The sequence below is a fragment of the Acanthopagrus latus genome, chromosome 1 (assembly GCF_904848185.1).
Source record: "Acanthopagrus latus isolate v.2019 chromosome 1, fAcaLat1.1, whole genome shotgun sequence".
Classification (NCBI taxonomy): domain Eukaryota; kingdom Metazoa; phylum Chordata; class Actinopteri; order Spariformes; family Sparidae; genus Acanthopagrus; species Acanthopagrus latus.
Window position 1 is genome coordinate 30,371,083 of NC_051039.1, and position 25,064 is coordinate 30,396,146.

At 38.7% G+C, this 25,064-nt stretch overlaps 1 protein-coding gene and 1 long non-coding RNA gene across 7 annotated transcripts in view; both read right to left on the reverse strand.

Moving 5' to 3' along the window:
• The window catches only part of LOC119024484 (glutamate receptor 2-like), a 75,117-nt gene that overhangs the window by 7,414 nt on the left and 42,639 nt on the right, over positions 1-25,064 (reverse strand). The window contains exons 17-19 of one of the 6 annotated variants that reach the window (XM_037107337.1): positions 14,881-14,995; positions 7,675-7,809; positions 3,057-3,232 (exon numbers count right to left, since the gene is read on the reverse strand). In XM_037107337.1, the coding sequence (XP_036963232.1) occupies positions 3,062-3,232; positions 7,675-7,809; positions 14,881-14,995 (421 nt within the window). In that variant the 3' untranslated portion in view covers positions 3,057-3,061. Of the gene's footprint in view, positions 1-3,056; positions 3,233-7,674; positions 7,810-14,880; positions 14,996-15,962; positions 16,078-25,064 lie in introns of those variants that run through there. The other 5 variants (XM_037107346.1, XM_037107329.1, XR_005076485.1 and 2 more) reach the window with 5 other exon arrangements.
• LOC119024508 overlaps positions 23,462-25,064 on the reverse strand; it is a 3,832-nt gene continuing 2,229 nt past the window's right edge. Inside the window, exon 2 of the long non-coding RNA XR_005076486.1 lies at positions 23,462-24,083. This is a non-coding gene — a long non-coding RNA (uncharacterized LOC119024508). The remainder of the gene's footprint in view (positions 24,084-25,064) is intronic.

A 25,064-nucleotide genomic window follows, 5' to 3' on the forward strand; every position in this document is an offset into this window, starting at 1 on the left:
GTGAGTGTGACTGGTTGTTTGTCCCTATATGTCAGCCCTGGGTGTACCCCACTGTCACCCAATGTCAGTTAGGATCAGCTCCAGCCCTACCATGATCCTGAAATGGAGAAGCGTTTTCAGATAATGGATGGATGGATGGATGGATGTAGGATGGAGGAAATTCCTTAACATTAGTACATCGTAGAACAAGCAGACAAATTTAATAGAAACAACCCCAACTGAGAACTGGCTTACCCCAAATATCACACCAAATAACACTTTTTAGCAACTTGCAAGACAAAGCCCTTGCCCATGGTTGGGAGGGACCTCTCTCCATGAATTTGTCAATACATGGTCACTTAAATGCACTCTAGTGCAGTCTGTGTAGGTTTGTGACACTCACACAAAGGGTATACAACCTTCTCTGCCCCTCAGATGCAAGAGGAGGTGGGCAAAAACCAAGCCAACTGACCTGTGTTGGTTATTGTGTCAGGTTAAAGCCCTCTGGTAAGCAAATTTGGAATGACAATCGTATTCTAGGCACAGAAAGCACTGTTTATGAACTGAAGGCACCCCTGCAAAATTGACAAGCATTAGAAATACTTCCTATGGTCACCTGAGACACTTTTAACATATTCTAACGAGGAACCAAGACCTGGGGAAAAAGCAGTGTGTTGGTGTATTGGAAGAGGGAACTGGGAAACTATGTAAGGGGATGGATTCTGTGGCAAGACTATTCTTGTTTACCAAGTTTTATGAGACACTTCGTCTAATCCTCAAAGTTTGTTGCGTTAGGAAGGAGAAAATGCCCTGTATGGGGTAGGGAAATCCCTGTGGACCTTAAAAGCTTCTAAATCAGCAAAGGAGAGGTGCATTCCAATGAGATGATGTGTCATCTTGAATAAATATTCATCCTTCAACAGACCATGCATATCCAACTGTCAAAGTCATCATGGCAATTAGGAAAGCTCAAGGTGATGTTGATTAGTGTCCTCAGACAGTTCCAACTCCAGCTCAGCAAACCAAATTCCATATAACCATAATCCAGCAAGCTGCATGGATGTTGGACAAACAACCTGACTCTTCAACTTCATTTCAATATCATAAATGTAACCCACCATTCCTGGGTTGAGTGTGGGATGCACAACACCAACTTCAGCCAACAATCTCTGAGAGGAGATAATCCCCAGGCAGGCAGGACAGGATTTTGGCTAATACAATTAGTGTAGTGAAAACAACACACTACTGGGAAGCGGGCTGACATGTTTTCTTTCCTTGTTTGGCTTTAGTACTTTGTCAGGGCTCTGTAACTATACTAACTAAGGCTGTTGATGCTACTGCCAAACTGGAATATTCAAGCTGATTCCAAGCCAGGTCCTGGGTAAGATAATGAGATACAACAAACTAACTAACTAAACTAACTAGCTCTTGATGCAGATGTCACCACCACTCATCTGCCTGTAAGGCATGTATAGAGGTGTCTTCAATCAGGCCACTTATGTGTGTAATATTCCCTACTTAGGTGCTGTACTAAGTAAATCGACTGACAGGGAACAGTAATATTTACCAATGTAACACAGTGCTTACTTATTTCTTCCACCAAGATGATGACGCTGCCAGTCCAAACCATTCCATCTTTCAGTTTAAATCATTGGGCTACCTAATAAATGCCATTAAGAGATGTGAGTGAGTGGCCAATGAGTCAGTCTATTAAAGAGGATGATTGGCTAGGAAGTAGAAGGGAGTTGGAGAAACAGGAAAATTACTGGAAATCAGGGGGCTAAAAAAGTGAAAAGGGAAAGATGGAGGTGGTTGCGAGGACAACTAGGAGAGGAGATAAGATGAGTGGAAAGAGGGAATTTGAGGAGGACAGATAATTGGTAAAGAGGAGAAGTCAGGTGAGGTGAGGAAAAAAGAAAATAGGAGGTGGAAAAGGAGTATCACAGCCACATACAATTTTGACAAGATACAATGTATTTATTTTCTATCATGTCTACATGTCACTATTATTATGAAGAGCAACTGCTGCATTCACATAGTGTCACTCAGTAATACTAGTCAAACTCAATAGCAACATTTGTTTCATCGTTGTGATGATTTTATTAAGCAAATCGATGTACAGTATGTGGATATTAATTAAATCATGATATTTAAAAAGCATGGTTTAGATGTTCAATTCTGTTCTTTTCAATTCAGAACAGTTATAAGATTGATTGGTACATATGATAACACAATTAATCAATTGGTAACAAGGCAGCAACTCTTTATACAAGACAAGTTTATCAGAGCTTTGTCTTTGTAGAAAAAGGGAAAGCAAACAATTGTCATTCTATTAATTTGGTGTGGATGTTCCAGAAATGTTGTCATTAATGGTTATACAATGGAACAATTGACTTGCTCTTGGTGTTTTAAATGATGGGTTTTATTTGTCAAGTTTTACCTTAACAGAAAAAAAACACTTTGCATATCTATTTAATGAGCCAGGTACATAGGAGAGGGACCAGCTGTCTAAATTTGCAAGTAAAATCCCATTTCTCTGTGATCTCTGTGTGGTACTACGCCTTCATCAGGCAAATGCCTACACATTCCTACAAATAAGCTGAATTTTTGCAAGTTTGACAGTTTGAAGGAGTTTGCATGCAACTTTTGGTCAAGCTGTATCTAACAGTTTGCTTGCTGAACTTTAAACTTTTTAAAAAATCACTAATAGTTATAATATGCATAATGACACTACTAATTAATGCTTTAGGCTTTTATGCTTTAACTCTATTGCCCTTAATTTCTCTTTTTAATAGAAAACTGTTTTCATTCACTAATTGTCTTCTCTTTGACTTTGCAATTTTTTCAAAAGCCATTAAGTGACTGCCATTATCGTCACCAGAATTTTGAATCATTGAGGCACAGTGAATATGCAGCTTGCCATTAAAGATTCTATGCACCACTACAATATGAATAAATCTGTTGTTTGAGTTGCTGTTGATATGTTTCTATTAATGTCAATTAAAAGTAATTTGTTCAAACATTGTCTATGACTGTGAGGTAAGGAAAACTTTAGCCATCAATCATCACCCTCCTACCCGTGTTAGATCTTGACGCTCTCAATGCCGTAAACGTTGTAGCCCTCTTTATAGGTGGCGTAGTTTGGCTGGTGGCTGGGGGACAGCAGGTTGAAGTTGGGAGCATGTTGAGGAGAAGACAGAGTGTGTGTGTAGTTTCCTGTGTGCTGGGGAGACGACAAGGTGTTGGCTGCCACCTTCATAACAAAAATAAAGTCATTGTTATTGCTATACGTATTGTTCTTACAGAACAACAATGACTCTAGCTGTGTGACTGATTCAAGTGACAACAATATTCTGAGTACTGATAGCACCAACTGCAAAAGCAATACAGATTTGCTTAGATATAAAGCTAGCTAGCTATATAGATAGATAGAGAGAGAGAGAGAGAGAGAGAGCGAGAGAGAAAGAGACAGAGAGATCAATATGCCTCACATAAATAATAAATACAATTACAACTACGTATTGGTCTTCATAATGTGCCGTTTTCTTTCTGCAACAGGTGTCTGATCAGACATCAGACAAACACATGAGGCAGTTTGTCTATGTGCCATTAAAGTGTCACACAGCTGCTTGCCCATGCTAACAGCTCACTAGCTCTCCACTTGTCAATATGGATTTTCAGTGCCCTTTTGGTTTAACCAGCGCAGTGTATTCACAAGGGCCAGGGATTTGTGACTCAGTCCTAGTCCACATGAACAACAGCTAGGCTATTTTTAAAAAACACATTTTTTCCCTCCCATTTTCAAAAAAATTCCCATCCACACCAACGGTATAAAAACGCAAATGCAGGCTGTCGCCAACAGGTGGCGATGTAACCTCCACTGTAAAGCCACATTGGCCAATCAGAAGCCTGCCACAAAGGAGACATGCTAAAAAAACCCCTTGTTTTCCTGTCTACACATAAATACTGAAAACATTTTCCCGTGGAATTATTCTCTTAATGTTACAACTCGATGAGAAGCCAGACAGTAATGATAACCAGCACTGAAACAATGCTATGGAGAGAGAGGTAACTATGATTACAGCATGAGAACACTACTCGGCTGTAGTGGGCATAGTCAGAAGTAGTCTGTTCAATTAATCATTTGGGACTGTCTGTTTAGACTTTCTGAAGTCCCCAGTGGGAGGACAACATAACGTTTGTTTGAAGCCCTCCAACAAAGCTTGCTGCTAAAGGCGTGAACAGCTGACTTAGCTGACAAATTAAAGCCGAACCAATAGCTTCCAGCGGCGCTAAACACAGCAGAACAGTTCAGAGGTATATGAAGTATTAAACAGTGAACTGCAGTTAAATACGATGACACAACATTCACGCTAAATAATGTATTGAAGTACTCTAGCTGAGTACAGTTCGTTGGTGAATGTGCTTTCAGGTTTGAGTTACAGACACTTTACATTTGTGTATGTTCCAGCAACCTGAAGTAAGCAGGTACAAGCACTGACTAGGTGGTAGAGTTTACATTGACTTTAGGGCAAAAAGACCTCAGAACAAAGACTGAGACAAATTAGACTTTTCCCCAAATTCTCTGTTCACTGTCACACAAAAAACCTGCTGGAAATGTCAGCAGGTCTTCTCAAAAATATCCAGTGGTGTGACTATTGGCTTGTTATGATGCCACCACCTTCATATCTGCCCCCTGCTGTGACAGGTAGCTAATAAGCATCAAAATGTGAGCAAGATTTACCACGTTTGGTATACATGCCATCATCTGATGTCATGTTACTTACTAACATCACTATATCATTATAGCTCTGGTGGTCCAATATAACCAGGCAAGCTTACTAGAAGCATTTGCATGATGCTGATTCTGAAATGTTTTGCTAAAAATAAATAAATAAATAAATAAATAAATAAATAAATAAATAAAGCCACAAAAAAAAAAAAAAACCCATGCCTTTTAATGCTTGTTAGCTACCCGGAAGGAGTGTAACTGTTGAAATAACAGTGTTTCTTATTAGCTAACAATGTTTTGTAAAAATAAACACTGTAAACTGGACACAATCACTTTAACCTGGGAATCTGGCAAGTAATAACTGCATTATTCATTCTAGCTGAAATATTTTCCAGGAGAACAACACAGTGTGGTATTTATTACAGTATTAAATTAAAAAAATTATTCATATACAATTTGTTTTTACTTTTTTACTTAAGGTCCTTCTGCTTTGCTTCTATAGTATCAAAAATTAGTAGCCGACCATGACCTAAGTATGTGTAAAATGTAACCACTGGACTATGTACAACTGCAAAACAAAACAGCAGCCAGTAGCCAGTAGCAAACCCTCCCTCCCTCTTCTTGTACAGCAGGTCTACCAGGGCACCCAGGGGGGTGTGATATGGGAGCAGTGAGTCCTGTCAATCTCCTTGCATGCTGTCCAGCAGACGATCAGGGCTGACCCATTATTATTGCCTGACTGTGTGTTCAGTAGTTGTCGGGTGCTCATAGCATTGTGTTTTCTCATGGTTGCATCGTTAAAAACAACCAACCAACAGTGGAGCTATTGCTGTGGATTGTATGTGGTAGTTTCCCCACTGGCGGAGCCCCCTCAAGTTGAAAGTTTGGCCTCAATATCTGAGGAGTGACCCGCGCTTTTCCACTGCATAGTAGCGGCTCGACTGGACTCAACTTTTTTTGTTTTTTCATCAAGAAAGGTGTGAAAAGTACCTGGTACTTTTGTTTTTTGTAGCACCTCTGCTGAGGTTCCAAGCGAGCCTGCTGATTGGTCAGAGAAAATCATCATCCAGCGAGAGCTTCACATCAGCTATGCTGCTCACGACCATCTGGTAAACCAACTATGTAATCAATTTGTCCATCTCTATTGTATTATTATACATATACATACATTTACATGTACATATTCATGGGTGTACAGTGAGAACAGGAAGGACCTGTGCACACAGCCCTGAGGGGTTCCAGCGTTGAGCTCAAAAGTAAAAGGAGCTATGACTGCCAATTCGAACTGAGGTCTGTTTGTGAGCAAGTCAAATATCCAGTTGCAGAGTGTTGTGAAACAGGGTTCTGATGAAGGTGATCTTATTCTCAAGGTGTATGCAGACTGAGTGGAAGACAGTGGACATTATCTATGGCTCTGTGGGCTCTGAATGCATACTGGTGAGGTTCCAGACTGTCAGGCATGTTGTCTTTGATGTGATCGAGAACCAGTTTCTCAAAGCACCTAATCAGAGGGGGTGCTGTCATTCAGCCTAGACACTGCAGACTTACAGGGATGATGGTGTCTGTCTTGAAGCAAGATGAGAACTAGTACTCTGCTATAAGGTTGCTATTCAGATTTGTAGGATTCCTCCATTTCCTGTCCAGTGAAAACCATGTGTCTTCAGATGTGGTGAAGCTGAATGTTTGTGATAAACTGAGGGATGATAAAGAAAATTCTCCCAGCTCTCCCAGAAAATGCATCAACACAGAGCTGATTTGTTTGTTTTATGTTTTTTACTTGTCCCTTTGCTGACAGCCACACTGCTGACATATGATGATCATGTAGATTATGATGCATTGCCTTAGATACACACAGATGTAAAAACACACTTCTGTGCTCAGATGAAATAGTATATCCTGATTCATTGTTAATTAATTAATTATGATTATAATTAATTGACGTAATTATCCATTTTTTATCTGTATCTGCTTAAAATGTTTGCTTATTTTAGAAATAATTTTGTCAAAGAAATAGAAGTTTTGATGGTATTTCTGTCATTAAGTCAGCCTGGTATGACCACTGTCTTTTGGGCTGTGTTGCTCAAGAAACATCTAGTTCTGAGTACAGTGACTTCATTGATGGGGTTATTGCTTCTGTAGCACACACAGACAGCTTACATGATGCATAGTATACATTTAAGGTAACACTCCTTGTGCATTTTAGATCCCCTACACACTTAGCTCCTAGTTTTTTGGGTCAACTGAGCTAATACTAATGCAGTCCAGTCCAAGAGCCCTGCAGTCAGTCCTGGTATCATGAGAGTCAGATTGAACAGTTTGGGTTTCTTTTAAAAGACAACTTGATTGATGGTCATCTAAAGGCTGTGGTTGTTCTGCATTTGAGTTTTATTGCACTACACTGAAGAATTATTCATTTTTTTTTGCAGCTCATCCATAATCTAAATAGGGTGGAGAAAATATTACAAACACAGTGTATATGAATATAATGAAGTACAACACAATACAAATCAACAGCACCACAAATTGCAACATCTAAATTTACTATAGGAAGTGTCCCCAATAAACTGACACCACAATGATATCTTCCTCCATGGACAGCAAATCACATGCATACTATTTATTACATTACATATACACTGAACTCACTTAAATGAGATATGAGGTATATGGAAAAACTACTATACAATTACAATTACATTTACCACCAGCAATGTAGCTTGTCAGACTTTCTAGACCGACAGACATTAGGTCATTTGTCTAGTAACATTAAGCATCACACAAATGGAGATTCAGAGAGTATTTTAGTGACAATCCAACTGGTATCAGATTTAACCCCAATAACCAGCATAAAAATATTTTCCTGTTCGAAGTCGTTATTTTGAGTCATTGTTCTTAATTGTTATTCCCAGTCATTGTTGTATGTAGAATGGGATTTAAAACTGATATCTGAAAACATAACTCACCTTCATTTTTTTGGCCTCAGCACGGCTCTTGTAGCAGAACTCTACCAGTGCAACCATCATGGCCAGACCCAGACCTCCAACCAAGATGTAGAAGACTCCCGCTACATTACTGAGAGACAGAGCGCTGGTCTTCTCCTGGTAAAAATGCACAGAGGGGAAAAAAAGGGGCAGGCCGACAGAGATGTGTTTTGTGAGATGTTATATTAACAGCTAACTTTAATGACTGAAACAGTATCAGTGAACAATTTAATTTTCTCACAGACTAAAGGTGACCTAAATGCATTTATACACATTTCAAGCATTCTTCCTCTCTATTGGTTTAACCGTGTTTAAGTCAGCGTATAGCCTTGCGTGCACAGTTTTTGTGTAAATTACTTACTTAGTCACAATTAAGTTTTCCTTACATGCAGTTCTGGCCATCGCCTTAATGATGTCTATAATTTTGCACAGAATAAAGTAATTGCTGAAATCTCTGAATGTTGGTACATCACAAGAAATAGGTCCTAACAGGCCACAAACATGAACATTGACACAACTTGATTCAAAAGTTTCTCCAGATTATCTCAGCTACTGTATTTTGAGGGCAAGCTACAAGTGAGGGCAAGGTAATGTAAGTAATTATTCCTTATCAATAACCGTAGGAAGTGGGTGTTCTTGTTTCTTGACCCATCACTTCATTTTAGTGATGTCACTATTGTTAAAGAAAGCAGTGAATATGTTATGATAAACAACAGGAACGATGAAAAATGTCATATATACTGTATTGTCAATTAAACTTTAATTTAACACTACACTTCAGCCAGCGTCACTGAAAGGGTTTGGTATGGATGGATGTGTGCTTTGTTGCACGGTAGCCATCATGCACATGCTCAAAAGCAAGTATATCAGCACTTTAAAGTGGCTGGCCAAACACGTATCTGGCTAGCTTGTCATGCATTACTGTGCTCAACAGCCACTTCCAGCCTGCAGCCTACATCACCATCAACATATGGCCATTAATATAGTAACTGCATGACCAGCACTTCTCGTTTTCCTTCATCTATACTCAGTTAACCTACAGCCCACACTTGGTCTATGGTTCTCCACCTCTGTGCTCACAGTATCATACTAGTGACTTTCCTTTGCTTCCCATTACAGGTGATGTTATAAAAAAAATAGATAGCTGAGGTGCTTCAGTTGATATAATACAGTTATCTGTGGAAGTACCAACATTTGCATATAATCTGTGGCTGTGAATTTATCAATAAATACATGGCACAGAGATACATGCTCAGATCCCAGAAATATTTTTTTCTCTGTTGCTATAATTTTTCAGTACTTGTATTGTACATGTAAAATGTCATGGCTAAGTAACGCTCAGTGCAGAAAAATAGATGTTCAGGGCCTCTTCATGCTGCTTGTGTCTGTAGCATAGCTCTCCATGTTCCCAAAGATATGGGGTAGAGTTAGCACATAAAATAACAATCACTCTGACAGAAATACTCAGTACAGAATGGATCTGAGAGAAGCAAGAGACATCCACAGAGTTACATAAAGCTCCTTCACTGATGACTGGAAGTGTATCACCATCACACCTGTCTATCAATCTGGAGGCTGCCTAGATGCCAGTAACAATAAGCCTATTAAGGATATTGCCAAAACTCTCATCTGGAGAGACAGATGTCATCAAACAAGTGACAGCATTTCTTAACATAAGCGATTTTCACCAATCATCCCACCAAAACTGGTATGTTGCAGTTGCTGAAGCAAATCAAATCAAGGCTTAATAAAGGATGACTAGTTGGTGCCAATTTTAGAAATGTTTGTGACAGACTGTGTACAAACATGAAGTATATAATGGGTGTTTTACAAGGTTGCTGTTAGGTGTTGTTTTTGCCTATATATTTATGAGCTACCTCAACAGTGCTCTGATGTAGACTTAAAAATGAATGCAGACAACACTGTTGCATACACAAATGCAGGTACAGCAGAGCTCTTCCAACCTTACATTAAATGATATCATGACATTCATGTGTTGATATAAGGACATTCATCAACAAACAATGGAGGGGAAGATAATAATCACAAATCTTGGCCATTTGTGGACAAATTGTCTTGCCTCGGTATTATAAAAGTTTCCTCTCGAGTCAAATAAAGCTCTGGAGCTTTGTCCTGAGTGAGTGAGGAAGTTGGTCTACCTACCATGGTCATACTGTAAGTTGCAGAGCAGCATAGGACTGATAATTCTGAACTACATTCAAGAAACAAGCAAGGTTGTTTACTTGTAGGTTTGCTAACAGACCTGATAAAGGCCTGAGAAAATTCAGGCTTTTTATAAGGTGGCATGAAAATGTTATTTTGGTGCCCTTCTGTTGGACCACATGGGACCTTATTTTGGAAAAAAAAATATTGTAAAGTAGTCAGTGGGGAGAGACAAATAATATTTTGATAGCATTTGAAATGTGTCATGCATCACACATATGATGTATGTCAATTTAAAAGATCATTTTCCTATTCAAGAAAGTCGTAGTTTGTTATGAAGTAAAACACCATCTAGTGTTCTGTAAATCACTCAGTGAACTACATCATCTCGCTCAACATTCATCACCACCACCAACATCACCAACTCGGCATAGAAAAGATACTAAAAAAGATGAAAATCCCAGTAACACTGGCCATAGTGACAGCTGCAGTTATGTGAAAGGTTAGTTGGTCTGTTCTGTGAGTAAGCTTATATAAGGGACGAACTCTGCAATGTTAAAGTTATTGCTTTAGCTTTTGTAGTTTTGCCAACAGACCTGATAAAGGCCTGATAAAATTCAGTCTTTTTACAACATGGTATTAAAATGTTGTTATTTTGGTTCCCCTTCTGGTGGACCACATAGCACCTTATTTTGGAAAAAATACAGTAGTCAGTAGGGGGGAGACAACTCTACAATGTTAAAGTTACTGCTTCATGTATGATGAATAACACTGTTGGCCGTGTAGTCTTTATAATTACATATTTTCACAGTCTTATATTTCACTAATTTTATGGCAAACTGTGATTTTCTCAAGATGAGAATTATCTTTTATATTGACAAACATCATTTGTGTAATTCATGGCACAATTCCAATGGGATTAAAAAACATTTTTTTCCCATTGTCCCACAGGGCAAACCGGAAGGCGCATGACTTCTGCTCTCCATTGAGAAACTCCTAACACAAGGTGAATATTCTCTTCATGTTTGGTCTGAGTGCACCATTAAGGTCCATCTGTTTCCAGAGAGTGGCAGTTTCTTAATAGCTGTGTTAAAATTAATATAAACAGTAACTGAGATCAGCAAGTAGACATAGACTGAATGAATCTGGTTTACCACATCTGTATGAACCCAAAACAAAGTGCTTTTGCTGTGAGCCGACTGCTGTAAATGGATCAAAAGCACACAGAACTAACATCATCATAATGTCACCATGTAAAAAGCCTGAAATAATGCTTTGTCAGGTTGTTCAGCTAGACAACAAGCAAACAACTTTTAAAATGCTCGTTCCCTAGATAGGGTTCGGATCGATAAGGGCTATGCCGTGTTGAGACATACACTATATTGCCAAAAGTATTCGCTCACCTGCCTTGACTCACATATGAACTTAGTCCACCCTTTGCAGCTATAACAGCTTCAGCTCTTCTGGGAAGGCTTTCCACAAGGTTTACGAGTGAGTTTATTGGAATTTTTGACCATTCTTCCAGAAGCACATTTGTGAGGTCACACACTGATGTTCGATGGGAAGGCCTGGCTCTCAGTCTCCACTCTAATTCATCCCAAAGGTGTTCTATCTGATTGAGGTCAAGTTCACCCACACCAAACTCGCTCATCCACGTCTTTATGGACCTTGCTTTGTGCAGGGGCCATCCCTAAACTGTTTCCACAAAGTTGGGAGCATGGAATTGTCCAACAGCTCTTGGTATGCTGAAGCACTCAGAGTTCCTTTCACTGGAAAAACAACCCACACCATAATCTCCCCTCCGCCAAACTTTACACTTGGCACAACGCAGTCAGACGAGTACCGTTCTCCTGGCAACCACCAAACCCAGACTCGTCAATCAGATTGCTAGATGGAGAAGCCATCATCACTCCAGAGAACGCGTCTCCACTGCTCTAGAGTCCAGTGGCGGCGTGCTTTACACCACTGCATCTGACGCTGTGCATTGCACTTGCTGATGTATGGCTTGGATGCAGCTGCTCGGCCATGGAAACCCATTCCATGAAGCTCTCTACACACTGTTCTTGAGCTGATCTGAAGGCCACATGAAGTTTGGAGGTCTGTAGTGACTGACTCTGAGGAAACTATGTGCCTCAGCATCCACTGACCACGCTCCATCATTTTATGTGGCCTACCACTTTGTAGCTGAGTTGCTGTTGTTCCCAATTGCTTCCACTTTGTTATAATAACAGTGACAGTTGACTGTGGGCTATTTATGAGTGAGGAAATTTCACAACTTGACTTGTTGCACAGGTAGCATCCTATCACAGTATCACGCTGGCATTCACTGAGCTCCTGAGAGCAACCCAGTCTTTCACAAATGTTTGTAGAAACAGTCTGCATGCCCAGGTGCTTGCTTTTATACACCTGTGGCCATGGAAGTGACTGGAACACCTGGTTTCAATTATTTGGATGGGTGAGTGCATACTTTGGGCAATATAGTGTATTTCCATGACTTACCAGGTAGTCCGACTTCCTTGTGCACTTTCCTACTTTTTTGTCCTGTCTCGGCAGGAGGAGATGGGTTAATGTACAGCTCTGGGTGTCTGCAAATGGCCATGATTAGTGATTGTTATTCCCTACGCCATATGTGTCAAACTGAACCAGTAAAGGGCCATGTGGCTGCAGGTTTTCATTCCAACCAAGCAAGAACACACCTGATTTGGATCAGCCAACCAATCAGCCAACCAAGCAAGAAGGTGTGTTCTTGCTTTACTGGATCAGTTTGACACCACTGCTCTACGCCATTGCTGTCGATGAACATCCGGACATCAGTGATGTCAACATCATAACATCAGTGTGAATGTCAAACACTAAAAATTGCCAGAGGGGCCAATGCTACTGAAGAAATAAAATGTAGAGTTAGCAGTAACTACAGAATATCCTTTAAAAGAGATTGTACAACACCATTTTGCTTCACTGCATTTGGACAAACTTTCTCTGTAACAGTTACAAACCACACTGATAGATACATGTCAGGAGCTGCAGCTTTATTGGGAATAAAGCAAACTACTTAAAAAGTCTCAGCTCTGCACTCACTGATATTGACATTCCATCTGTAAACTGTCACTTTTAAATATATTAAATAAATAGAAAGAGCAAGGGACGTTAACAGATAATATAATAGACCTATTAACAAATAAAATATGTTCTGTTTCAAATCAAAGGTCCCAGGGTATGAGTGGAAAGTATTGTTGCTGCAATTACATTTATAACCTATTTTTAAACTGAAGGTTAGCTTAACCATGCTATGCTATCTGTTACTTGAGTACACTTTAAGAAAAAAGGCTTTTGACACAATTCACATTATAAACACTAAGCCTGTGACAAATAGAGCACAATTTACCATGCCCAGTCCTACAATACACTAGGTTTTGACAAAGTCCTGCACAACTGCCCTGGTCAGTGCTGCTTACTTCCTCTTGTCAATACAAGATGTAAAATGATTGATGTGGACATATGCAGAGTATCCCTCTGCTGCTTCCATGCATTGTTTTAAAGGTAAAAATACTTTGGCACATTTCACTGACTGGTCTGTAAGGTGTTGACAGTGCATTCAGTTCTGCGGCATCTCCATTATTTCTGGCAAGCATTCAATTTCAATCTCAATCTCTCCTTCCCTATCACCATGCAGAGAGGAATTTACTGATCACACAACCCTTTAAAGCAGGCACCTCCTTTATTTCAGCAACAAAAATAAGATTTTAGAATATCTATAGAAGGAGCACCCTCTGTGTATTTTAGCTATATAGGCACATCAGCTGTATTTACTTGTTTGCTTGTTTGTGTATAAGGTATGCTTCTGTCAGTCATCTTCGGCCTGCTGAGAGCTTTAAAGCTATCACCTAGCTCTTTGCTGTCATCAGCCCTCACAAAAAGCAACCTATGCTTCATATTATGCTATGGGGGGTTCCAAGATCATCTTATATGTTTCTCAACTTTTTATAGAAGGATTGTTGTCAACACAGTTCTCAGATCAGGTGTTACTTTATCAGTTAATTTATTCATTTTCTTTTGGCTCATACAACTGAGTCACTGCCCTTCTGTTACTGGTTTTTAATGAAAGTTGTCATGAAACAGGTTGTGCTGGAAGAAATCCAGCACTGTGAAATCATATGCAATTAGTTAACAATGCAAGTCATCAACCAATGTTGATATGCATGCGGAAGCTCCACACAGATTTACTTTGCTGCAGGGAGTGAATGCCCTGATGATGACGATTTCACTGAAATTAACTAATTTTTGTTTGAAATATTATTGTATACTTGTGTAACTGGGACCTTGAAGACCTAAATTTGATGTTTTATTTTTTCTTTCTGTATTAGGATATTACATGCAGCCAATTGCATAAGCAGTTATAGCTTCTTCATTAAAACAAATATTTTAAAAAGTAACAATGTACAATGAAAAGGTAGTATTAATTTGCAGTCCTGTTGCCCTGTGTTATGAGGCATCTTAGAAGCCTAGCTCCGAGGCATCTTAGCTCTCACTTTTCTCTTAAATCTCCCACTTCCTCCCCTCTCTTACTCTTTTTCCATACTTTTTTGCTTTGCCATGTCATCGATACACATCTGGATTGGGTGGTCCCAGTGCCCTCCAGTCTAGCCCACCAGTATTAACCGTCCGCCATTACCTTCATTATCTCTTTCAATACTCCCTGTAAGGTGTTACAACTTCTCTGTGTATCTAATGTGTGATTATTTACAGTGCATCTAATTTTCTCCTCTTGTTTTAAGGCAAACCCTTGTAAACTCAAGCAGACAGACATTAACTTAAGTGTTAAAAAAGGGAAATAACTGAATATTCAACAGGTAGATAAAACACACACACAGAGATACAGACACACATATAGACACAAAGGAATACTGTAATCGTAAACAGGGATTTGGTTTCATTTCATGACACATAGAAAACTAACATTAAGGTGCATGTTAAATGTGTGAAGAGACATTGTGCTTGATTGATTCACAGACATATACAACTAACCTTATTGGTGGAATCCTTGAAGCCACACTCTCCTTTATCGTACCACCACTTGTTTTTCATCTTGTCTAGGGTCCCTTGCTCATTCAGTTTCAATACGGCAAGGTTTACTGGCACTCTTCAATGGGAATAACATAAATAACATCATTATCAATGTTATCTTATGTTATTAATTGAGCAGCGGTTCTCATATCTCTGGTCTCTGGTCTAGCAAACAAGACAGGGCCCACTAATGTCTTTTTATTTGCAGGAACATTATCCGACAGTTGCCTTTAAATTAATTTGCCATGTGAAAATCATTCAATTTAAGGACTAGCCAAAATGCATGAACAAATCATTTTAACATGACCGTTTTAGAGCAAATGCTTGCAAATTTAAATGATCTTGCATTTATTGTCAAATGCTATGTGCTAACATGTTTTATTGCATAGATTATTATAGCACCTTGGAAGACTGTGTAGACCATTAAGTCTGCTTACACCATAATCAATGGAATAAAGCTGTTTATAAAGAGGTACTGTGTTGTCAGGGCCCCTCTGTTTGGCCCCTAAGACAAAGAATGAGAAGCGCTGCAGTGAAAAGCCTTTCTGCCTTTTTTAGAAGCAGTATTCTTCCAGGCCAGAGCCACAGATAAACAGAGTTTGGTCTGGTTGCCCAAACTTTGTATCAACAGCCCTTCTCCTGCAGTGTTGCTGCCATCTGGTGTGAGGTCACCTGCGTTGGCCTTGCCCTTGAAGGCTGCCTCATCTCTGACCTCCACCAAACAGGGTGCAACACATTGGTGGAAGAAGCAGCACAGACTGCAATGCTACCTGTTGGGGATGCTTTTCAGAAACTGCTAAATCTAGTGTTGTCACTGAATGTAATATCTATGAAAATTCTTTTTTTCTTATATTTCTCTGAAAGGCTAGAAGTTGGTATTGCTGACATTGCTGCCGCTTTGCCTTCACATGTGGCATTGTAACTGTGCTTCTTCTTCATATTTGTTTTAACGCCTGTTAACCCAGTGTCACCTTCATTTGTGTGTGTGTGTGTGTGTGTGTGGGTGTGTGTGTGTGTGTGTGTGTGTGTGTGTGTGTATTAACCTTGCTCTCCCCTCCTCCGCTGCCGCATTCTCCCTTGTCATACCACCACTTGTTTTTCAGTTTGTCCAGCAGCCCCTGCTCGTTCAACTTTAACACCGCCAGGTTCACCGCATTTCTACATGAACACAGTAGCTGTTAGGTTCAGTTGTTGTCAGTTCTCCTGCTGGTATGCATGTCAGCAGCATAAACTCTTCATCCTTAGCATGAACAGAATACATACAGCTGTAATTCTTATCTTATCTGAGCAGCAACTCAGAAGAGTTTCTTAGTGGCTAAGCTCAGCCTGCAGAATAACCCTGGGAATAAGAATGCTGAGTCTTTATAAAGCTGAATGTTTTTAACGCCAAAGCTATAGGGTTGGGTTCTGATAGCTGGTTCTTGGTTGATAGATTACAAATCTGTTATTGAATAAGTTCTAACTCCTTACGCATTAATATTAGCATAGTACACTGTATAAACTCTTGTCCCATTGTTAGCTAGGACTGACCATTGTTTTTGCCAGTTAAAATACCAATCATCACCAGCTACAGATTATATCTAACAACACAATTGTTGTGAAATACTTTCTTAAATGAAAATGTTGGTTATTGTAATCTTTGCAAGCTCCGCTGCTCAGACAGTTAAACAAGCCAAAAGAAGGGAAACAGCACTAACATATACAAAAAAATTTAACTGGGTCTGTACACTGACATATGGCCAGTAATAAAGTAGAGTAATGCACCTAATTACTCCAAATTGTTACATTAGAGCCCATTTAAAGAATAAAGGGTGTCTATTTTACTTTACGAAAACATTTTGAAAACTAAACCAAATTTGATTTGATAAATGATTCAAAGTGATTCAGATTTAATATGCTCTGACCTTACTTTGAACCTGATTGCATTCACTCAGTAAATCACTGTTCTCATGCATAAAGGACATTTTCTATGATCTGAAATTCAGGCAGTCAGGGATTCTGGTATGAGAGACTAGTACCACTGGCAGAATATATGAGGCTGAAAATAAACATTGTCTAGTTCTGGGTGGTGTCTTCTTTTATGCAAGGTCTCTCCCTTTTTCAGCCGCATATCTTTTATTTATTTAGTATATATTCTGGGTATCCATCATTGGGTAGCAGAAATAATTAAGCTTCCTGCAGGCAAATCACTAACTATAATCTTCTTTACCAACTCTCTGGGCAAGAGCCTCCTCCATTCACTCTCTCTACAGTGGTAGATGGCAGGTTACTGAGGAGCATTGAGACTCTTAGCCCACCATTGTCTCTCAGTACTCTGTGGTTAAGTGTGTATCCTGCAAGAATTGGTATGAAAATGAGAGGCCTTTTAAACAGTTATGATCTGGTGGCCATCTCATGCACAAAACCTTTACGTTTATCCTACTGGGCAGGACATCCTGTCTTGAGTTTGAGTTAGCATTCTGGCATTTTTAAGTGTGCTGGGCCATCTCTTACTAGGTTTGTGGCGACAACAGGAAGAAAACCTCTGTACATTTCCAGCTGTGTTTGTTGTGACCAAAACAGGTATTTTAAGCCAAACCATGATGTTTTCAAAACCAGAACCAAGTGGTTTCTGTGCATTAACCTTTGTGACAAAAGAGAAATAGAAAATTAACAAACATAAAGTTGCAACATATAGAAATGCAAAATGTTAACTCATCTGTGGTTTTGCAGAAATGCAGTTAGCTTATAACCTGGATATTGGGTTGCTGTTTGAGCCACCAGAGAAGGGTATGGAAGAAGATTTATCCATCTGCCTGTTTCACTTATAATTTGCAGCAGGGCTCTTTAAGGTGTGGCTGCACCTGAATCCAGATTTTGTCCCTGGGTTCAGCCTATAGGCACCCCACAGAGGATCATCAACAAAGGACACTCTCCTCAGTGGAGGTGAAAGGGTTTAACACATGATGCCTAGGTGGACTCTACAAGCGCACTTGAGCCAGACAGGAGGATTCAAGAAAGCTCATCAGCTGTTTTTGCCCTGGGTCATTTCCACTGGATGCATGGCCACTTTGGGGAAGTTGCTACTGAATCGATACTGCCTATGTACAGTTCTAACCACAAAAGAGAAGGATGTGAGACAGGACAGCTCACTCTTAAGCTACTTCCAGTTGAAGAATTAATCTCTCAACTTTGGGGTTATATAACTATTAATACCGGGGGTGGATCTAATCAATTCTATGCCACATTGGATATGTCCATGTATATCACAAACATTTACATGCTTAAAGATGTGATGCATATATAGGTCACCATTTATAATTATATCAAATGCCTCATCAGACTGCATCCAGAAGACATTATAACCTGACGTAATATGGCATTACATTTGTCCATTTACAGCCTGTTCTGTCTAATATGTTATCATATGTTATGTCAAATTACAGCATAATTTGGTAGTAATTTGGTAGTAAGGTTAGTATAGTGTCAAACTGTAAAATATTTTGTGACGTTGTATGTGATTGTTAACTTAACTATGATCTTGTTATTAGGATCTCCTACTTGGTTTATTAAAGTATACAATATGTAGTGGAACAATAATGTCTAAGTAGGTGGTTTTGGGGTTTTCTTCTCATACCACCAGATATTTTTGTTTGAAAAAGTCTCCATTTAATGATAAGACAATCCAGCAGGAAGAACTTTTACATTATAGTAATGTTGCAATAACAGAACGTGAAGGCGGTGACATTATCGCTGACTGTTTGCTATTTTACCCTAATTAAATAAAGTATTGAATCATTTAGTGATTAATGAAAGCTAATGTTATTAAGATGCCTGAAACCATGGTCATTATGTGGTATAAAATTGTTATCAATAACTAGGCCTGGGCTCAGTTCACTTTAGTGCAATATGGTAATGTATCAGCAACGTTTTTGTCACTGAGGAATCATAATTTTGGTTTCATGATTTGAATGCAATGACTTTTTAAAATGCCAAATGATTGTGAGCACTTGAGTTATCTATTTTCTGAACTGACCCCACCATTGAAATAGCATTTGATATACACCTTCACTGAGATAGTGGAGAAAGAAAAACACTACATGACAACAGTTAGATCATGCTAGAAGCAGAGACATGGGAGAAGATAATGACTGATAATCTTTGCAGAACTTTAGTTAGTTAATTCAACCAGCATTTAATTCAGAATCAAGCATTTTCCTAATTCAAACTTGTAAAAACTGAAATATGTCTCTGGTTCTACCATGCTATAGTAAAGCAACAGCAGTCATACAGTATATCTACCTACCAAAGTCTAGTCTTAAAGCTCCATTAAGCGATATAATTTATCAATATAAATTGAGCCAAATGATGACCTGCTCTTCTCACTGAATAAAACTTAACACAATCTCTCATTCAGCAAATGACATAAGAGATTCATCTGGATGACTCATGACCAGCAAACAGTAAGGGAGTCTGAGTTAGCCTTTCTAAATTCACTATCATTTCTAAAATGGACTGAAATTTAACTAATATTAATTGTTTTAACCCCACTGTGTCATATTCATACATGGTGCGTAATTTAATAATTCCCAATCAAATGTCATTGTACGTTATTTACTGGTTTTATTAAGGCCCAATGTGCAGTTTGAGACAATTCAAACCAAGAGACAAGAGAGCCACTGTCAACATAGAAATGCAATCATAGAAGTATTTTTCCTTTACTCATAGTATCCCAAGCCAGAAGTTGAGATATTTGACTTACTATTGTGAAAGTTAAATCGTGATGACGACACCAACAGAGAGCACTTTCACGATAATTCATCTTTTATCATCTAGTCAGTCATTTGTCAGTATTTCGCTGTACCTTTTGCGCCAGTGTAGGTTTGACTTCAGTAACTTCTTTGTCTGATAACAGCTTCTAGTAAACTTTAAGTCAGCTTTGTTGAAGTTGAAAAATTCCAGTAGAGGGGTACTATACATAGTGCACTAGACTACTAGAGTAGAGCAGAAACAGGAAACCACTAGGGGCCCAGCATATAACTACAGTGGCAGCACCCTTGAGTTAGTTATTGAAGCGAACCCCTGATGTGTTAGAGACCTACAGTATATTAAGATGGATGACGTGTTTCCACTTCCTCACCTGTGCAAACATGAAGCCAAAATATCCCTGATAATATAATATCCTTTGCTCTGGCCAGTGTCCCATCTGCTAACACTAAGTGTGAGAGATTTGTGACCTATGTTGCAGCAGTACAGTCAAGATGTTTTGGCTTCACTTTTGAGGTTGTATAGTCATCCATGTTTTTATACTGTCAATAACAATAATAATAAACCCCAATGGCTATAAACTTGATTAGTTATTATACTGGACTATATAAAGCTAATGACTATGAGTTACTACTGCCCTTTGGTGTTAAATCGCTTAATGTAGCTTTAACTGCAAATTTGAGTAATACAAGTAACTGTAGTTGTTTTAAAACATTCTGCTGAGGAAAGTTCATTTCAAAATTTAAAGGTGCTATATGTAAGAATTTTAGTTTGAAACATGCAAGAACAGACTAATATTATGGACAAAGTCTGAATATATAAATGACTGTCTTGACGTTATGGCAAAGACATCCGTTTTTTGTGTTGTGAAGATATCTAATGATGTCAGCATGCTAACCAGCTTGCGAAGGCCTGTCCTACCACTTTGTACCTCTAAAGAGAGGATAGTCCGATTAGTATAGTTCAGACCTCCGCAGGTTGGTGCCGACTCATGCCCGACTGCCTTCTTGCTCCTCTCCTACTTTATGCCTCTCTTTTCCCTACCTGGAGTCAAGAGCCTAACTCTAGAAGGTACTGTACCTGTGTACTAGTGGTGTAAACAACACCAACACTTGCCTGGTACTCTGAGCTTCCAGTCTGAGGTGATTAAGCATATAGGATACCTAACCGTATGGCTATCTGAGCAAACAGCTACAGCAGTTAGTGGTTACTTTGTTGATATGGTTCCTGTTTTTGTTGGAATTTGGCAGGAGACTAATTCTTACATATTGCACCTTTAATTTGATAGCAATACAAAGAGACAGAGTGGGAAATTCAGTCAGACAACCATATAGCCACTGTGTGCTGGAAAGACACAAAAGTGAGAAACAGACTACCATGCTTCAACAACACACACACCCACACACGCACACACACACACACACACACAAAACATGTGCGTGTACGCACACATACACACACTCACACACACGTGTCTCTGGATCATTTTCTTAGATTAAAATATAAATGAGGGAGGTTAAAAAAATGACTTTCAGCTTTAGGTATTTTGAGAGTGTTCACATCCATTTTGGGTGATTACTACAGAAAATGCAGCTCTTTTAACCCAAAGTCCTCAATTTTGAATACAATGGAGCAAGACAAACATCCTAAAAGTACAACCAAGACAATTAAGACTATTTTACGGTGGCCCAGAGAGCTCACAGCTCTGCAACTTAAAAAAACACATGCGAAAAGACAAAACACAAGCAAATTGCAGCGCATTTTCTAAATGCTGCACATGTATTGTCAAATTGATGAAGATGTTTTCTTGATTTGCTTGTGTTTTGTCTTTTTGCATATATTTTCTTAAGTTGCAGTGCTGTCAACTCTCAGGGCCACTGTACTATTTACTGTAATACAATTTAAAGCTCAATATTAAAGTCTTTAAATTCATCTGTCAATACTGAAGCCACTTTTTTGAAGTCTGCATTACCAACGTCCATCTTGGCAAAATAGTTTATTTCATTTCGAAAATTCATTCAAACCACCGAAACACTTCATACATCCCAGTGAGCAGCATCTGTGACTAAAACATTGATTTCTAGTTTATAATTTAGTTAAGCAGTGTCACCAATGACAGGATGTTTGATTGTCACCAGAAATTGCCAGGCACAACAGTTCTTTTCAATAAACTGACTTTTTTTTTTCCCAATGATCAGTTTGTCTTCCTCTCCATTTTTTATTCTGAAACTGTTGAAACACATATTTTCTCCATTGCACACATAGCTGCAGCTATAGTTCACATTTGTCCATTATCACAAGTTGAAAAAAAACCCCATCTCATGTGAGCATGGACTGGACTGTCTCATGTGACAATCCATCCATACTCTCCTCACACTTTTACCCCATGGCATAAATATGATTGCCAGTGTTTTGAGGTTTCCACTAATATACTAAATCATCCAGGCCATCCAATTGTAAGAGCTTGATTGTAGGCAACTGGACTTGTTTTCCAGGTGTGAATGGTTGATAGGCTGTCTGGGGAGGTAACACAGTACTGTAGTGGAGGTGAGTTCCCATCCCAGACAGCTTAAAAACCATTCACACCTGGCTCATACAGCCCTAGCAACTCACATGATGGCCGGTTGGGTCAACAACCCAAAGGTGGCCCTAACATCTCTGAAACTCAGAGCTAATGAGTGTCCTTAACAACTCTATAAGGACATTGCCACACAGAGTTTAAGAGCCCTCCAATTCCCCTCCAGTTGGTTAGAACTGAAGAAGCCTCTTGGTTGAGAGGTGAAACGTCTTCAAGTCACCTACACTACAGCTAGTTAAGCGTTTCTTTAACTGAGTCAGAACACAGCAACTTTTAATGTGCTCTTGGGCACCAATAGTAAGTTTTAACAATGGTTTCATGTGCCCAGGCTACCCTCCTTCTAAAGCTGGAGACAAATCACTCTCATATAACTGTCCTTAAAGGAGCTTTTTGCAATTTCCAGCCATCTGCCTCAAACGAACATGGGGCAGTATGTCAACCCAAATCAGTGTTGTAATTCAACAATTTTGTTAGTTATCTATCTATATTTCATTTGTTTCTATGCAAAGTCATTATTGCAAGTAGCTAAAATTTTAAAGACCAAAATATTTACTACAATACATGTATTTATTTACCCATACATTCCTGAGTTGCATTGTTACACAATAAGTGCTAAGTATAACTTTTAGAGGTACACACTACCAGTCAAAGTTTGGACACATCTTTTCATTCAATGTTTTTTCTTTATTTTTATTACTTTCTACATTGTAGATGAATGCTGAAGACATCCAAACTAAGAAAGAACACATATGAAAATATGAAGTGAACAAAAAAAGTACCTTTTGCTTTGGTGACACCTTTGAACACTGTTGACATTCTCTCAATCAGCTTCATGAGGTAGTCACCTGGAATGGTTTCCAATTATCAGGTGTGCCTTGTCTAGAGTTAATTAGTGGAATTTCTTGCCTTAATGTGTTTGAGACCATCAGTTGTGTTGGGCATTAAATAATTTAAAACATAAAACATATTTCTTTTTTTTGTTTACATCACAATTCCATTTGTGTTCCTTCATAGTTTTGATGTCTTAAATAATAAAAATGAAAAGAAAAACCATTGAATGAGAAGGTGTGTCCAAACTTGGTAGTGTATATTGATACTCCACAAGTCTGTGTAAGCAGACATACTAAACAACTTTACTGTAACCCACATTTGAGCAAAGCTGGCCCAAAAGCCTTTCCAGTAGGTTGGAATGTTTCATTTCAGTTAATGTCAACACCATCAGCCTTCCATCCTTTTATTACAGTTTACAAAATGTACAAAATATCAATGCAATAGCAGACATTATATCACTTCCTTTTTTGCCTTGGTGTTAATATAAGGCTTGTTACTGCAACAGCCAATACTATCAGTGTAAAAATTAAAATTAAAAAAAATAGGGAAATACTATATTAAGTATGTATATTTTAGACTCACAAAGCAGTACAGCTTTGCGCAAACCTCTTATTCAATTTCATTTCAGGGTATTTTAGCAGACGCTTTTGTCCAAAGCACCTCACAGTAATTCATACATACATTCATACACTGATGCAAGAACCATCACATCAGCAGCAGTTATATGGGGTTTGGTATCTTACCCAAGGAAACTTCTACATGCAGACCGGGGAAATCAAACCAGTGACCTTCTGATAACAAGTCACTGGCTCTACCCCTGAGACACAGCACCCTACTTGTTCATCACAGAATGTGCAAAAGTTAAAGTATAGAGAGTATGTTTCATGGTTAGGTGGTCAAAGATGTCAGCTAATGTGATGTATAGAGACAGACTGGGGTGTTTGTTGATGAGATATTAAGAGCAGGGTGGTAATTAATCACTGGGGGTGGCTGGACTTGATTTCTGCTCCTAAAAAGACAGAGGTATGGCAGGACAATTAGTGTAGTTCAGACACATTGCTTTTAATACAGTACATTAGGACAGTGTTTATTAGACAGAGTGAACAGTGATGTGATCAGGCTAAGATATATACAGTGGGAACACTGTTGTGTTTTGAATTTCTTTTTGTAAGGTCCTTTGTATAAGTAAGATATGATTAGTCAGAACTTTAATTTTAATATTACAGCTAGGATGTATTCATTATTTCACTAAGGTGATGTCAGTGCTAATGATACATACATCACAGTGCCATCTGTCCTCTTTTAGGAAGAAAGACAGGCACAGTTGTGTACAAGACTCAATATTTTATATTGCTGCAGAAAAAAAAGTTCATCAGACAGTCACATGGCTTTCACAGGGCACACTGTTTACAAAGTACAAATAAGTGAGATCAGTCATCAAGGTCACAGAAATACTAAGTGTCTAGGCAAGTAGACATGTTTAAGAGGCTGCTTTGGTTCAGAACTGAAGAAGCCTCAGGTTTGAGGGGTGAAACGTGTTCAAAAAACTGAAGTCCAGTGGGCTACATTATATCACATAGGATTACTGTACCCAATATTTAACAGTTTCACTGCTAGATTTAGAAACATGTCATAAATCTAATTCTGTCCTCAAAAAAAGTTATTGCAAAGTTTTCCTATCTCAAACCTTACCTCGTCTCATAGCAACCAACTGGTCACAATATGATGAACTGAAATACATTTTTTGAGTCTTTCTTCCACTTGGTCCACACAATCGCAATTTACAATAATTTGTTACAAATAAAGGCAACATAACTGAGAGTAGAGCAAGAATTTGGAAAAGTCGACCAAACTGTTGAACCTCTGATGACTGATCAAGATAAGACTGCTGTCTTATGTTATTCAAGTGTGGTGCTTTTGTATGAGTTTACATTATAATTCAATTTGGTCAGTTTTAGCAACACCACAGTAACAATAAGTAAATAAACAG